Source organism: Echiichthys vipera (genome assembly GCF_963691815.1).
Source record: "Echiichthys vipera genome assembly, chromosome: 9".
Taxonomy (NCBI): Eukaryota; Metazoa; Chordata; class Actinopteri; order Perciformes; family Trachinidae; genus Echiichthys; species Echiichthys vipera.
The window spans coordinates 4,054,130-4,071,829 of record NC_139834.1 but is presented as its reverse complement, the minus strand read 5'-3'; the positions used below and the strand labels follow the sequence as shown (position 1 = coordinate 4,071,829).

General features: G+C 42.5%; 2 protein-coding genes across 2 annotated transcripts in view; one reads left to right on the top strand and one right to left on the bottom strand.

Annotated features, from left to right (window-relative positions):
• The window catches only part of taf13 (TATA-box binding protein associated factor 13), a 329,277-nt gene that overhangs the window by 94,632 nt on the left and 216,945 nt on the right, over positions 1 to 17,700 (bottom strand). The window lies entirely within an intron of this gene.
• The window catches only part of lama5 (laminin, alpha 5), a gene marked incomplete at both ends in the record, with an annotated part of 134,679 nt that overhangs the window by 38,767 nt on the left and 78,212 nt on the right, over positions 1 to 17,700 (top strand). Inside the window, 2 exons of the mRNA XM_083920454.1 lie at positions 11,188 to 11,305; positions 16,855 to 16,973. Of these exons, the coding sequence (XP_083776580.1) occupies positions 11,188 to 11,305; positions 16,855 to 16,973 (237 nt within the window). The remainder of the gene's footprint in view (positions 1 to 11,187; positions 11,306 to 16,854; positions 16,974 to 17,700) is intronic.

Here is a 17,700-nt window from a genome sequence, read left to right as displayed (position 1 = left end):
TTGACATTTGCAGCTTTAAACCTTAGATATCCTCACCCTTAGCCTGGGGCTAACTGAACCCCACTGCAAACCTGGCTTATGGGTCTTTCTAAGATTTATATATGTGTGTGTGTCTCCGTCAGGACTGTAAGTTAATAAATGCAGTGACAGATGGACGTGGCAGACTACAAATGGGATAGAATGACTGCTTTTATGGGGCGTTGAGGAAGGAAAATTGGGCAGTGGTGTACCCTGATGAGGTGTTAATCACCCCATGATGAAGACAGATGATTTTGTTAATCACCATGAATGGTTTTGAACTTTAGACATCAATGAGTGACGAAACCCTCAGTTCAAACAACCACTGCAACAACCAAGAACCGCAAAGGCTTGCAAAGTACAAAGTAGTGTAGCCACTTTTCCAAAACAGAGTCTGACACCTTCTTCACGGAGCGATTATTTCCCATAAAGAGGTTGTCCATAAGTGTGCACTGTTATTAACAGCTTTATATGTTTGTCCGTCTGTCTGCTGACAGATGTTGTCACAGAGATAGCGTAGAATAGGTAGGTGTGTAGCTGAGAGGCCACGTTCAAAGATGGGTGTGGTCCGAGCAACGGCATCGGACGTAGGGGGGTAGAAAGTAGGGAAGGGCATTGGCGTTGAGGCTTATATGATACCATTGTAAGATGGTCTCAAGTTTTATCATATACCCATTTGTACAGTTCATCACATCTTGCCAGCAGGCCTTTCATTGCTGTCAGTTAACGATGAACTTTCTGATGGCACTTAGTTCGACGAGTCTGTTTCCACTCGCCGAACCCCTTAGCTCCGTTTGTGTTGGAGAATAAATCACTCGACTGCTTTGATAGACACGGTATCGTTTTCAGCCCTTATAATTCGAGAAGACGCGTTAAAAGAGGCGTCTCATTTTAAAACCTGAAACCTGAAACTGTCAGAGACTCTGGGAATCTTTGTCAGGAATCTTGTCCTGGGATTTCTGTAGGGAAAAGTAGCCGGGACATTCCTGAACCCCTGGAGAGGGGGAGAGAGAGAGAGAGAGAGAGAGAGAGAGAGAGAGAGAGAGAGAGAGAGAGAGAGAGAGAGAGAGAGGGGGGGGGGGGGGGGGGGGAGTGTAATCCATTTCCTCCTTCCATGTGATTATCATCTGGATTTGAACAGCAGATCGGATCTTTGTTTGAGGAAGAACCTTGGGTACCTGGACGTGATTCGGGCTGATTCATGTACAGGAGGTTCTCTTTGTGTAACGGATTTGTTTCCCAGTAAAGCCGACTGGACTTAATTGCGCGACACAGAGAGTATTCATTCTTTTTTTGACATCCGTCGGGGCAATTTGTGGTCACAAGGCGTTGTGAACATGATCCTGAGAGTGTGATGGAACGTAAGAGAGAGAGAGACAGAGGGAGGTATAGATGAATGAATGTTCAGGGAGGATTAGGAAAGGGAAGAGAGGTACAAGACTGACTTGGAATGTGAGGAATGACCTTCGCTCTCTGAACGCAGAGCAGTTGCCTTCTCTTCAGACAGATACACTGTACAAGGAGTGAATCGACTTTTCACTCCTTTCTTCTACTGGGGTTTGTGTGTGTGTGTGTGTGTGTGTGTGTGTGTTTGTGTGTGTGTGTGTGTGTGTGTGTGTGTGTGTGTGTGTGTGTGTGTGTGTGTGTGTGTGTGTGTGTGTGTGTGTGTGTGTGTGTGTGATTACAACAGCTGCTCCTCAGTCTGGCACCACTGGATCTGTCTGCAGAGACGGAGGGAGACAGATTACACACAGCCTGACAGATAACAAGAAGAGTCAGTGGAAACAGAATGAATGGAAGGATTAATGTTTCAAAGACATTTCCAAAGCCCCAAAAACTAGTGAGGATTGATGTGAAGCATTTTGGGGAAAAAAAAGCAACAATTTCTCACACTTAAAGGGATGCTCTGCCAATTTGTGATTTATAGTTTGCTGATTTAAATCCGGCTCTGTGTCGCCTTTGTGTATGTTTATGCAGTTTTGCATAAAAAATGACTGAAACAATTGACTAAAACATATCGATTGAATGTCAAACAATTAATCCTGCATGCAAGGTGCTATCAGATTCTACGCTGATCATCAAAAATATATACACATGTAGGAATGTCCAGATTTTGAAGCTACGATATCTATTGCGTCCTGGTTCCTCCTCCTCGTCGTGCCACTCACCTGAAGTGTTTGGAGAAAGGGCTGTAGCTGACATTCCAGCCTTATATCTGCAAAATAAAAAGGCTTTAAATCTGCAGCATGGAGCGTTTATTATCTCTCCAAAATGGGCTTGGAGTTGTTGTAGAAGATGTGTATCCAGTTTGCAAAGTGTGGCGTCTACCAGTGAGTGCAAAGGCTCCAACACTGTGAATATGTTCCAGCTACTTGGAAATAATCATCCAGCCCTTTATGTAGCAGTTACCTGGATGTAGCTCCAGGTCTATGAGGAAGTAACATAATATTCATTCATATATAGAGACAGATGCAGCTGCAGCTCCGTCCCTCCTTTACAACTCTGCCATTATTTATGAAGTCCTGACTCTTACTAACTCTCTCACTCACACAAAACTTCTCTTTTGATGCCTAACAGGACGCTAGAATAATCTGCACGTCCGCCTGGCTCATCTCACACGCGTCCCTCCACACACACACACACACACACACACACACACACACACACACACACACACACACACACACACCCACACACACACACACACACAAACACACAGACACACACGAACATCTGTTGGTGTAGTTGATGTCACTGTAGCAGCGTGTGAGCTGTGATTAAAGAGCTGTTTCTCCAGAGACACAGGCTTTGAAAGCTCAGTGGACTGATTACACCCTTCTTCAATTCCATTTAGTGGGAATTAATGTTGAAATTAGTAGTTAAACGTGCAGTCTGCAACATTTGTCTGATCAAATTCACTGAAGCCGACCCTATGCTCCGATAGAACGACATAAATCATCTGGTTTTAGAAAAAAAAATGCAACTCTACGTGCACATAGAGCCTGTTGTTTGTTTCGCAAAAATGCACAGCGCCCGTGTCATCCTGTCCACTCAGAGCTCACTCTCAGGCACAGTTCGTGCACACACCACAGATCCCCCCTCCTCTTTTGTGAATGTTACAATATCACAGGCACAGGCCTCAAGCTAGCATAAGCTAAATGACGTGCTATCTATGAGTAAGTTAGCCAGACTACCTCCATGTAGCGTGTACTCCATGCTGTTGATTGATGAGAGAAGGAACGGGCACGTTCACAGGAATCTGGTACACGCACACTGACGAGCACTCGATTGGAGGGAGCGGAGGAGCTCGGTGGTAAAGGGGGAGGGGCGTGAGAGTTGTACACATTTGAAATTTGACTGAGTCAGCTTGATCTGCCAGATAATAAAAAACAGAAAGGCCTGCTTTTATATATATATATGTACAAAATCATATGTATTCAGCCACAGCGTGTTTTTCATAAAAGGTTGTGAAATCACGACCAAAGCTTTGACCTCAACAGGTGACATTTAAAGTCTCTCTCTCTCTCTCTCTCTCTCTCTCTCTCTCTCTCTCTCTCTCTCTCTCTCTCTCTCTCTCTCTCTCTCTCTCTCCTTCATCCATCCATCCTTCACTCTGTCCTTTTATTGTGTCTTATCTCCATGGTTACCTGAGGCACCGGGAATGTGGTGCCACCAAGGAATGTGTACAATTATTAAACCAGCCAGGGGCCAGACACACACACACACACACACACACACACACACACACACACACACACACACACACACACACACACACACACACACACACACACACACACACACACACACACACACACACACACACACACACACACACACACACACACACCTGCATTCCTCGTATGTATACACACAGTACGAATTTAAACAGTATCTTTAGTGTGAGTTCATATTACAACACGGCGGCGCCCGTTTCCAGGATATTTTAGCTTCACTTTTGTCCAGTGGGAGGAAGTGGAGAGGCGTCTTTGGTTCGTATGATATCTTACAAAAAGTCATGCACAACAATTTGCATAATATCTAATGAAATTACGTTCTATTTAATGCTGTGAAACAGCGACCAGAAGTGCACCAAAACCTCTTTGTCTTTTCCCACTCTCTCCCGCCGATTTCTTTTCCCCCGAGTTTGACCTGTTGCTGGCAGCCGGTTGCCGCGGTAACGGCTACCTGATTGATGGGGATTGACAGACAATTCAGGGAGGCTGACCTGGGAGGCCGCCGCTAATCCATAAATCCTGCGGGAGGGGTGTGTGCGTGTTGGAGAGAAAAAGGGGGTCAGCGAAACCTTTTGTTGAATGTGTGTGTGTGTGTGTGTGTGTGTGTGTGTGTGTGTGTGTGTGTGTGTGTGTGTGTGTGTGTGTGTGTGTGTGTGTGTGTGTGTGTGTGTGTGTGTGTGTGTGTCTGTGTGTCTGTGTGTCTGTGTGTGAGACAGGACAGCAGACTGACTCCCACCCTGGAGACAGACAGCTGAGAGACAGAGTAGTGCAGTGGTTTTCACCAGTTCACAGCTTATTATGTTTTTCTGTACGTTAGCACTCATCGATGTGAGCACAGGTGCTACGTGACGTCATATCACCCAGGGTAGCTGTGGTTAGCATGTCGGAGACCTTTAATATTTTGTATTTCCACCGTACAGTTTGACTCTTCAACTTTTTCTCTACCTCCTCAGTTCAATCATTTTCAACGTGAGCTCATAATAAAGCGAAGCCACTAGAGTTTAAAGAAATATCCCGTTGGATGAAAGGCCATTTTTCTGTATGTTGTAAATGTATTGGATTATTACTCAATTAGATGGATTTATTATAATTGTTATTATACATTTATATGATTATTTATTTCACAATATCATGTATAATTTTAATTGATTTGAGCTCATTCCTTTATTGCTTTATTTCCAACACAATCTTTTATCTTCTTATACATTCAATATTATTAATATCAAAAATGATACAGACCATGAGGACATTCTTTTTTCTTTTTGCTGCCGTTTTGTTGATTAATAAGCACGATGAACCCGAACACAGCCTCACATATAACACGTCACATATCACATATCAGTCTGGTTTGAGCCCGTCATTCATACAAGCATGCTGGACTTATTTAGATGGATCCAAAATATATTTACAAGATGTGAACAGGGTCAAGTGGATTGTTGCCTTTACAGTAATACTTTATATTAAGGTTCTTTTAAAGAGCATTAGTTAGTGTAAGTCTGGTGAAAATGGACCCCATGGTCTTTCTCAGCATAAAAACACATCAAATAAGCCATGGAGACAGTTTTTTTTTTGGTCGATCAACAGTATATAGAGAATAACCGGAGAGACACTAACAGCCCCAAAGAGCTAACACTGTTTAGCTTGGGGCAGCAAACCTCTGCAGCAGCATGAGAAGAGTCCCTACACAGAAAACAAAGTACCAAAAACGTAGTTAGTGAACCAAGAGTTTATTAAAAAGGAATGTTTTACAAGTCAGGGCCTCGCCGGTAGGTCCAATTTGACAGGTAATCCATAAAAAAGCTGTTTTGGATGCGTTCAGCACACCACCCCAAGCTAATCAGTGTTAGCCCTTTGGGGCTGTAAGCTTCTCTCCGGCCATCTCTATACATGGTTAATCAACCAAAAATGGCTTATTAGATATATTTTCATAGTGAAAAAGACTATGGGGTCCATTTTTGCCACACTTACACTTTAACAGGTAGTAAGGGTTGTCTAAGTCCATTGTAAGATGCTTATTAACATTATTATGTGTTAATAAGACAATATAAGTGTTCATAATAGCATCATAAGCATGCTTATTGAAAACATGCCTTTTATAATGCAGATTAACATTTTTACTAAATCTATTTAAAGAGAGAAGGTATTGAACGCAGGCAATCAAAACTGTTGAAAACTGTCGAAATGAAATGCATAATCATGTGTTTCTTATAAGTGTCTTATAATCTAACAATTATAGCATTTAGCAGTTAAAAAGCATCATAAAAGGACTCATTTCCTATCAATTAAGGACCTTAATATAAAGTGTTATGTGTGATTTTACGTTCAGCTTTATTCTCCTTTCCCTACAATGTAAAATAGGATATTTTGTCCGTTTAGAGGCTGAAAGTCTGCCTGATGATGGTTGTTGTACAGCTCTGAAGTTCAGAGCAGGTCACCTGACTTCTCTGCGTGTTCAGTCGTGTGTTTTCAGTTAGAAACAAAGTCTTTTGGTTCAAAGAATCTGCTCTGAACTTCAGGTCGCTCCCCTGAGCTGCTCAAACTTTAACCCTGCAATCGGAGGAATGCTTCTGGATTTGTCCTCCGATGTCTTTGGCCCTGAGGGACGTGTAGAGGCCTCGCTTTCTGTTTCCTGTCCTTTAGATCTCCTTCAGACACACACACACACACACACACACACACACACACACACACACACACACACACACACACACACACACACACACACACACACACACACATATGAATGCTTGTGTACGCAGTGTTATATGTGTTTGTCTAGTAAAACAGTCTTCTAAAACAAAGTGCATAGAAAAGTGTTTGTGGCAAACATTTTTCTGGATACTTCTGCTCTACGGTTTCAGTCTAAAACTCTGCAGACTTTCTCTGATTTCGTGTTTCAGAAATGATCTAAATCCATGCTGGAAATGGCAGTTTTGGAAGTTGCATTATTGTAATATTATAATCCAGACAAGGTGCTCAGGGACTGTCTTTGGAGTAATAAAGTATGAGTGTTTGGACAGATGGAGATGGATGAGTGTCTTCTGTCAAACGAGAAAATAGGGCATGGCGTCCTCCTCCTCCTCCCCCTTTCTCATTCATCAGCCTGAAACACACTTCTGGCATTCCACAGTGATGGAGTAGTGCTAGTTTTTGCAGGTGTTTTTGTGTGTGTGTGTGTGTGTATTTGTGTGTAAATGTGATGTGTGTGTTGTCATCATGCGTTAAGGAGCTGCCTGTCAGACGGAGGAAGTGCGGAGATCACAGCCAAACTCCAGTGATGGAGTGTTTGTGTGTGTTTGACCTGCGAAATGTTGAACTCATTGTAACGTTGGTTGGTTTACATCCAACAATTTAAGCTCAAATTATACTTCATGTCAAATTTGCCAAGACAAGCAAAGCTAAAGAGCTAAAGACAACATAATATATGCATATATATTAACCCCAGGCTTTATCGGATCAAAATTCATTGTATGTGACATGCGAGATCTTTCATTGTCTATTATTAACGTAGCCCATAATTGGGGTCCATGTTTTCAGAATTAAGTCTTGGTGTGCAGAAAGTCTGGATGGGACTCTTTGCTTTGTTGAACATTAGTTTGAATTTTGCATTTTAAAACTGAACATCCATCCATCTTCAACCGCTTGTCCCTATGAGGCCGCAGCCGATTCCAGCAGACATCAGGTGTGAGGCGGGGTCCACCCTGGACAGGACGCCAGTCTATCACAGCCATTCACACCTACGGACAATTTAGAGTCATCAATGAACCTAACACATGCATGTCTTTGGACTGTGGGAGGAAGCCGGAGAACCTGGAGCCAACCCACAGGGAGAACATGCAAACTCCACACACAGATTCAAACCAGGAACCATCTTGATGTGAGGTGACAGTCCCAACCACCACCTCAACGTGCCGCAAAAATGTTTAAATTTCTTGACAAAAGTGTCTGAATCTTTCAACAAAGTGTCCCTTTGGTAATTGTGAGCCATCATACAGACAAGCTATCGACACAAAAAGATCAAAAAGTTGCCTCATGGTGAAGAGACACACCAACTACACAGTGTCCTCTGTTAGGTTCCAGTCTGGGAGCCCTCCTCTGTCCCTGTGTTCTCTGTGTAGTATCTCTAAAGCTGTCACCTACCAAATTAAAAGGCTCAAACTGTCTTTCAAAAAGCTAATTTTCAACAAATCCCTGTTGGTGTAAAAGCTTTGTTTCAAAATAGCCTGAAACATCTCTCGTGTCACTGCTTCCTCTCCCTTTGGGTCAAATGTCATGCTGTCATGTGTCATACTTGTCTGAACCTGCACTTGATTTTAAGTCTAGTTTTCTCTTTTAAGTTGGTTTTGGGGTGGCCGTTGTTATGCCTTTATTTGGTTGAGAAAAGAGACGGATGATGGGGAACAACATGTCCTCTCTCTCTGTCCATCTGTCTTTTCTCTTCTCTCTTCTTTTCTTCCTCTCCAACCGGTGCAGACAGATGTCCGTCCTCCGTCTGTTCGTTCCTGCCTGTTAAAGGGAAGGTTTTCGTCCCCAATGTGTGCACAAGGTTGCTGGATTAATACTGTATATAATAACTATGGACTTGGACTTGTTCTTATATAGCGCCTTTCTAGTCTTCTGACTACTCAAGGCGCTTTCACACTACTTGTCACATTCACCCATTCACACAGACATTCAAATTGAATTGAATTGAATTGAATTGAATCGAATTGTCTTTATTGTCATTGTACCAGTACAACACAATTTACAGTACAATCCCTTAAAGTGCAGAAATAATTTAACATTAAAAGCATCAAAAAGAATAGGCTAGACCTTTAAAAGACACATTTAAAACAACAAGCTTATACACACACACACACACACACACACACACACACACACACACACACCGTAGCAGCTTAAGGAGACAAAACAAAAAGCAGTAGATTGCAGAGACCCTGAGCATCATGTACAATCATAATTCACACTAACGGCAGTGGACATCTACATACCATCTAATCTATCTAACCATTCACAGCACATTCACACACTCATGCACAGCACGGGGATCAGTGTCTTGCCCAAGGACACTTCAACATGTCGACCGGGGGAGCTGGGGATCGAATCGCCGATCTCTCAAACGGAGGATGACCCACTCTACCACTGAGCTACAGCTGTAGCCTTCAACTGAATTGAACATGTAACAAAATATCCCTGCCTGATGAGCCAATTTTAATCATAGTAAAAATGTGAGAAAACGGTTTGATTGATCAAAACCAGAGAGAGACAGAAGCTTTTTCAAGAGTTGGCCTGTAGAAATGTTGCCCTAAAGATTTAACGTACTATCCTTGAATGATGAGTAGGTGTCATGGAATCAAAAAATACTCTGGCAGCGTATGCTGAATCAAGACTAAACAGTAGAGTACAGAATCCAAGAGAGACCACTGTGTGAATGACTAAGCAATAAGTAGAGAAGCACCAGATTGGATTTTTTGCAGATATCTGATACGCCGATATTTTACAACTCATTGGACGGATTACTGATATTGTTACCGACATATATTCTTTTTTCACTAATTGCAGAGATCATCAAGTCTTTTCTGTAGTTGAATTAACATATTATTAAGCAGACTCTTATGCTGTCACACCGGTAAATGCAGACATAAAATACAAAGCTTAAAAATAGGAAATATTCATTCCTTGTTCAAAGTAAGAAAAACACTAAAACTAATTATTTATGACAATTTCTTTGAGACGAAACAAGTGAGATACAGCCTAGGTATAACGATGTACTGTGCACGTAATCTGATCTGATTTAATCAAGGAAACAGCTGTTTATTTATTCATCGGGTTGTTAAATCGTTGCTTTAGCCGATATCCGATAATTCTATTTAAAGTCATTATTCCGCATCCCTAGCAATAAATAAGTCAGGAGAGGCGGTGGTTTACTTTTTAACAACACACCTGAGCTGTTCTAAAATCACTGTAAACCACATCCTCAAGAGGCTTATGGCTTTTATAAAACTGGTCACTAATAAACTTGGCAATATTCCCCCCAAAATGCAAATTATTTAAGAACAAATCATCCTTCTTCCACTAATCAAAGTAGTTCTCCCGCCACATTCATCAGGATATCACCAATAATTATTATGCTATTGTTGCGTGCTGTTGTGTATTATGTTCGAGTTTTCTCGGCACACCAGGTTTGAAAATGGCGGCTGGACCACATAGTCTTTAAGAAAAATGTATTAAATTAAAGTTCACAATAGCTTTGACGTGGCTCAGCTAATCACAATCAAGGACCGTAACGATAGGTTTCATAATTACAATATTAAAGCATTATAAATGGTCCTATGCTGCACTCTCACAGAGGAGGTGTGATTGTGATTATCTCCTATATTATTATGTGCGTCATCGTGTTATTTCAGTGTGTTCTCTTTCAACCGGGGAGCGATTTCAAGGTCCGACAGACAAAACAGTGCAGCTGACCTCCTCTGTCCCCGTGAGAGCAGTTTGTCATCGCTGTCTAAGCAGCTTCGAGCCCTTTTCAGGAAATGAATGACGGATGACAAGTGAAAGAAAAGAGGCTGAAACCTGAGAGTGTGACGGAGGAGCATCTGGTGCTCATTACTGACAGGAATCAGCATTTTGATAATAACTCATAACCTAACATGTAACACGACATAACGGGTCAGACGTACTGTCGCTGGTGTGGACGTGACGTCTGTCCGGAGGGAGAGGTTGCACGGGTCAACTGTTCGCCTCTCGTTTTCCCCTTTATGTTTCTTTTTTCCCCCTTTCAGTTCCTTCAATTTGCATTCATTTCCTACCCCATCCTTTCTTCTTCTGTCTTTTCTTTTGTACCTTTTTAATTTCCTGTTTTTCCTCTCCTTTAATTTCCTTTCCTATCTCTTCCTTTAGTTCCTCGGCTTATCCTTTCTTTGCTTACCTTTTTTATTTACGGTCGCGTCCTTTCTTGCTTTTTTTTCATTGCCTATCTTTATTTCCTTTCCTTTCATTCATTTCCTCCTTCGTTCTATGTATGGGGACTGGCAGTTTAACCAGTCCCCATACTGGGTCGTTTCAGAGGACGACGCAGGCCCTTCGAACCTGCGTCGTCCGAAGGGCCGCTTCTCTGAAAATATGCTGAGCACTTTCCCAAACAGAAGCATGTAGCGGTTATTATGCAAAAGAACTTCTGCAGGATCAAATCTGCACATTATTAAATAAGGAACATAGTCGTTGGTTCTAGCTCTATATTGATGACAATGGACGTACACAAGATCAAAAGTTTTCTAAATATGATTCCATTTGTGCTGTTGATGCATGTGTTGTTGGTTTTTCCTCTCTCTCTCTCTTTGTCAGAAGTGTTCAGGAACAAGCCAAACAAACTTAAGTGTGTTTGGTGGATTATGTGAATAATGTGAATATCTTTCTGTCTGTGTCTCTGCAGCTCTTCCATGTCGCCTACGTGTTGATTAAATTCGCAAACTCTCCCCGTCCGGACCTTTGGGTTCTGGAGAGATCCATCGACTTTGGGCAGACCTACCAACCCTGGCAGTACTTCGCCTGTGAGTAGAAAAGTATCCACTCACCTAAACATTACATACGTACACAGTGTGTGTGTGTGTGTGTGTGTGTGTATGTGTGTGTGTGTGTGTGTGTGTGTGTGTGTGTGTATGTGTGTGTGTGTGTGACTCCAGATGTTTGGTTTTTAAGAGCAAACTGAGTCAGATTCCATCTTCATCACTTCATGCTTTCCCAACCTCCCCAGGGTTCAGCTTAATTCTCCCTCTCATCTCAGAGTTAAACAGCAGCCCCAGAGGGCAGGCGGCTGATTGGTTGGTCGGTTTGTTGGTCAGGTCGGATTGTGTGTGTGCGTATGTGGGGATCATTACATCATTGAGCAGCCTGCTGATTGGCTGTGGCAGCTGTCAGTCCAGATGTGCTGCAGGGGAATTCCTGGCATGTCTACCAACAAGTTACAGCTCGATGTTCACCTGAGAGAAGATAGGTGTGTGTGTGTGTGTGTGTGTGCGCGTGTGTGTGTGTGTGTGTGTGTGTGTGTGTGTGTGTGTGTGTGTGTGTGTGTGTGTGTGTGTGTGTGTGTGTGTGTGTGTGTGTGTTTGTGTATTAATTTGCACTACTGTAGAAGCTCCAAGTGTCTGAAATTGCAGAGGAATGAAATCTTGAAAGTTGGATGGATGTCTTTGATCTATAATTCTTTAAGGTGAAGTCGGTAAACTTCACTTTAAGGATGACACCACAGCTCGTTCTCAGGCCGCTCCTGAATCCATTACTGCAGAAATACTATAAACCAGTAGACTCACAGGGACTCACTGTTTAATGTAGAGTGCTCCGACTTTGCAGTCACACTGGGAGCGATGGAGGCGATTGAACGGAACACGAGTATCGCGTCGCCTGCTCATATTTTTGATCATCGCTTCAATCACAGGTAGCTGCCGAGGCGGCTAGCTAACTGAAGCTAATCCCCGCCTCAGCCTACTCTGCTGTTGTGGTAAATGGAAAGGGATGCTATTGCTAACAGGGATCTGAAAGCTTCTTCTTCTTCTTCTTCTGGATTTCTGGCAGACTAGATGCCTAAAGGCACGTCGCTGCCATCCACAGTCCATAGTTATATCCATTATATTATATCCGTAGGTTTCCCCCAAACACTGCAACAATGGCGGCTTTTGCGAGCCCCTGGATGTTTCCATAGGACTTCGATGAAGCTTACCACAATCTCAATGCTGATTAGCTGTCACGGCACAGCATCATGCGATGTTGCTTAAAAAGTTCACATTTTTCAACTTCAAGCAACACACACGATGAGGCGATCAATAATTCATCACTCTTATCGCCAGAATCTCGTGGCTGGGAGCGGCATCACATGTCATCTCTTTATTTATATTGGTTTTGAATGGCAGCTTGGCGCTTTCATCGCCTCTATGGCTTTTGGTGTGAATGCCCAGTGATACCGGTATTGCTGTCCGATACATGTCCGATACAGCTTAAGATGCTGAACTGGGTCTAGGCACCAATCTGTCAAAGTAGTCTCACTCTGATAAATCGGTCTTTTTCCTGAAAATCAATTGTTCTTCAGCGCTCTAAATCAATAGCCTACATAGCGGCAGGGCAGCAACTTACCGATTATTTTCATTACCAATAAATCTATCGATCACTTCACCGATTCTCTGGTGCCAGAACAGGTCCAAGTGTGCCGGCTGTCAGCTCGACTTGGACGGGTACGTGAAGTCACCTCCTGCCAGCTGTGAACATTTTAACCCCAAAAATTCCACTTAATAAGAAAAGAGACTCTGTTAAATGAGTTTGAATGACCTAGATGCCCTTTATAGAATATTACGATGACTGTCGAGCAGCTTTTTATCAACCTTTACTCTTTCAAAATCTGAAACACTGATGATGTTCTACAGCAGTGTCTGACAGTTAGAGGGGCAGGAGGATGTTTTAGTGTGTGTGTGTGTGTGTGTGTGTGTGTGTGTGTGTGTGTGTGTGTGTGTGTGTGTGTCTGTGTGTGTGTCTGTGTGTGTGTGTGTGCACGCTTTACAGTACAGAGTAAATTAGTGTTGGCCTCAAAACTGTAAATCTCAGACTATTTGACAGTTTCAGTTTGAACTGCTGCAGCTGCTAGCGAGCCACACACACACACACGTACATACACACAGGCACACACACGCACACACATGCACACACACACACACACACACACACACACCCCAGTCAGGTTGTATGTGACATCTTGACATTATAAAACCAGCCCTCTCTCTCTCCTCTTTATCTTGTTTTCGTGCTCTTTCACTGTTCTTCTGTGTCAAGGACACATCAGAGATAAAGACAGTAAGTATTCCAGGAATGTACCCTGCGTCTTCACGAAGAAACAAAGTGACTTAAATGGGCTGAGATCTCAAGCTGACACGCACACTTTTACAGTTTGATTATTCCTAAAAGACAGAAGATGGTTTCTGTAAAGCCAGGTGGTCCAGACCCAGTTTATAGGATGAGATGAAACTAAATAAAAGGACACTTTATTGAGATTGAACCAAGCTTTTAGACTTGAGACTGGTTGAGTGACTAATTATCAAATGGTTTTTACTTCCTTAAGATATTAGCTTGAACAGAAATTTACTTTGATAATGAGTTAATTGTCAGCTGGGATCAGCTCCAGCCCCCCGCGACCCCGACATGGACAAGTGGTTGAAGATGCATGAATGAATGAATGAATTAATTAATTAGTTAATTGTTCACAATCCATTAGCCATGTATGAGGTCCGTTGTAGGTGAAATTAAAGTCATACATTTGTAAGAAAAAGAAATTCCTTAAGTTTTCCCTTAATTTGCAAATACTTAATTTGAAATGAGTTTGTCCTTATTGCCTTAAATCAGATTGCAGTATAATTTGATGAGGTAGTGTTCTGGAAGCGTAAAGTGAAATTCGGGCAAATACACTCATCAAATAAGCCATCGAGAGAGTTCTTTTCATGTAACAACATTTAACGGAGAAAATCCAGGAAAGTCGCTAACAGCTGAATGCGGCTAACACTGATTAGCTTGGGGCAGTACGGTGAAGGCATTCAAACATCTTTTTTAACCACTAATGCTGCTGAAAATAACAGCAAACCTCTGCAGCAGCATGAGAAGAGTCCCTACACAGAAAACAAAGCACCAACGACGTAGTTAGTGAAGCCAGAGTTTATTAAAAGAGTGTTTTGAGGACTTACCTACTGGCCCCTGTACCAGCTCCTCTCATAGTAAAGTCCATTCAAGTGGATTAGCAAAGTCAATCCAAAAGGAAGGTGATGGTGGGCCATTGGTCAGTGATGAAGTTGATCCAACCTTACAAAGTGTTGCATTGTGATTCCTTGAAAAAATAAAACAAAAATAAAAACATTTAAAATGTATGATTTTTTTTTCCTGGTATATTTGTGACTCTAATGTTCGACGATTTCTACATTTTTACTTCGTAAATGTATGACTTTATAATCCTTTTTCTCTCAATATTATTATTTTTTATTTTCTTTATTATTTTTTTATCGAAGCCAAGAATTTATAAAACAAGACAACAAAATAGACATATTTACAAAACAGAAGTATTTTGTCTGTCTCTGTCTGTATAGATGCCTGCCTGTCTCTCAGTCTGAGGGTCTGTCTGTTTGTCTAAACACCTGTCTGTCTGAATGCCTGTCTATCTGTCTGAGGGTCTGTCTGTTTGTCTAAACACCTGTCTGTCTGAATGCCTGTCTATCTGTCTGAGGGTCTGTCTGTTTGTCTAAACACCTGTCTGTCTGAATGCCTGTCTATCTGTCTGAGGGTCTGTCTGTTTGTCTAAACACCTGTCTGTCTGAATGCCTGTCTATCTGTCTGAGGGTCTGTCTGTTTGTCTAAACACCTGTCTGTCTGAATGCCTGTCTATCTGTCTGAGGGTCTGTCTGTTTGTCTAAACACCTGTCTGTCTGAATGCCTGTCTCTCAGTCTGAGGGTCTGTCTGTTTGTCTAAACACCTGTCTGTCTGAATGCCTGTCTATCTGTCTGAGGGTCTGTCTGTTTGTCTAAACACCTGTCTGTCTGAATGCCTGTCTATCTGTCTGAGGGTCTGTCTGTTTGTCTAAACACCTGTCTGTCTGAATGCCTGTCTATCTGTCTGAGGGTCTGTCTGTTTGTCTAAACACCTGTCTGTCTGAATGCCTGTCTATCTGTCTGAGGGTCTGTCTGTTTGTCTAAACACCTGTCTGTCTGAATGCCTGTCTATCTGTCTGAGGGTCTGTCTGTTTGTCTAAACACCTGTCTGTCTGAATGCCTGTCTATCTGTCTGAGGGTCTGTCTGTTTGTCTAAACACCTGTCTGTCTGAATGCCTGTCTATCTGTCTGAGGGTCTGTCTGTTTGTCTAAACACCTGTCTGTCTGAATGCCTGTCTATCTGTCTGAGGGTCTGTCTGTTTGTCTAAACACCTGTCTGTCTGAATGCCTGTCTATCTGTCTGAGGGTCTGTCTGTTTGTCTAAACACCTGTCTGTCTGAATGCCTGTCTATCTGTCTGAGGGTCTGTCTGTTTGTCTAAACACCTGTCTGTCTGAATGCCTGTCTCTCAGTCTAATTGCCTGTCTGGCACTTGCTCTGTTGCCTATATGTTCTGGAGGGAAGAGGGGGAGTAGAAGCAGGAAAAGTTTGGGCCTGCCTGTTTGTCTGTCTATATGTCTGTTTTGTTTGTCATGTATATCTGTTTGTGTCACTACAATATATTGTATTGTTATAATATGTTATCTTGGGTTGGGTGGTGCTGGGTGAGGGGTTGGAAATGTATAAGCGTTGCTTCCTTCCATCCCCTTTTCAGACTGTATGTGTAAATTGTTAATTCTTCTTTTTTCTCTTCTCAATGTGTTGTTTTTTTTTTTGTTTTTTTTCTCATCTTTGGATTACAAGTCTGAAATAAATGAATAATACAAATACAAAATGTGCAACAATACTAATAACACAAACAATATAGTATAACATACACAACAAAAGATACAAACTTTTTTTTTTTAAATGTGAAAGTGAAGAGGAGGAAAATAGAGGGGGAGAGAAGCCACTTTTCTGTGATTTTTCACCCCTCACCCCGCTCCATAATACATCCTTTTTAACCTACAATGGGCCGAATGCTCTGTATTGTGATTAGCATTTTTCTATCCTCGATTATTAATTCAGCAGATTTACAGCAGGTCAGGCTCAAAGAGGGTCACACAGAGTCAGTGCAGTTAGTAGAATTTGAAGTTTGTTCATTCCAGCTGTCGTGAAGCCGAAAATGTAGCTGAGGTATATTTAAGGAGGACTGTCGGGTGAAATAAAGACATGCACCGAGCTGAGACCCTCCTCTAATTATCACACAGAGACGCATCATTAAAATGCCTCCAGAGGGCTCACACTCTTCACGCTTAACGCGACGGGATGTTCACACGTTTGCAGGTATGTGTTTGAGACTGATCAGAAGTTTTTCTTTTCTCTCCCCCCTTTCTCTTGATCTTTCTCCTCTGTGTGTGTGTGTGTGTGTGTGTGTGTGTGTGTGTGTGTGTGTGTGTGTGTGTGTGTGTGTGTGTGTGTGTGTGTGTGTGTGTGTGTGTGTGTAGCCTCCAAGAGAGACTGCATTGAGCGTTTTGGACAGAGGACCATTGAAAGGATCAACAATGATAACGACATCGTCTGCACCACTGAATACTCCCGTATAGTTCCGCTGGAGAACGGAGAGGTGAGTGTGTGTGTGTGTGTGTGTGTGTGTGTGTGTGTGTGTGTGTGTGTGTATGAAACTCTTCGTCCACAGCTGTAGAGATGAAACCATTAGTTAAATCTATTTGTTGGTCGACAGAAACATTATCAACAACTGATGATCAAGGGTGAATATTTAAATCCTTTTTCAAGCAGTTTTGGATTGGACTCTCGGACATCACGATGGAGCTGTTTCACTATTTTCTCCGTCTGTAGAAAAAGAAATGAATCACCTGGTTCAGACGTTACCATTTGATTTCACTGTCATAGATATTAGTTGGTCCCTACTGGACCTCTTAGGGCGTACTCACACTGTCCTTCCGGACCGCGACCCGGACTTTAGGGTACTTGTCCCCCCTCCCTCTCCCCCCTCCCTCTCCCCCCCGCGCCCCATGCCTGTTTGTACTCACACTGCCTGGGCCTCGCGCAAATGCTTCTTGCTGTCCATACGCCTTCAAGCCGTAACACGTCACACGCATTGATCGCGTGTGTGGCTTTGTTTACAAATCTTTCCACAGACCTCGGAGTTTTTGTGCGTCTTGTCGACTGTTTTTGAATGTTTTCATCCGACCAAATCTGCAGTAAACACTCCACCTCCGCATCACACCAACGTGAACCTTTCACCGCCATTGTTGTTGTTGTTAAATGTCCGCGCATGGTCCGTCCTTCTATTTACATGTCAGAACAGGCTGACATAACGCTACTGCCGT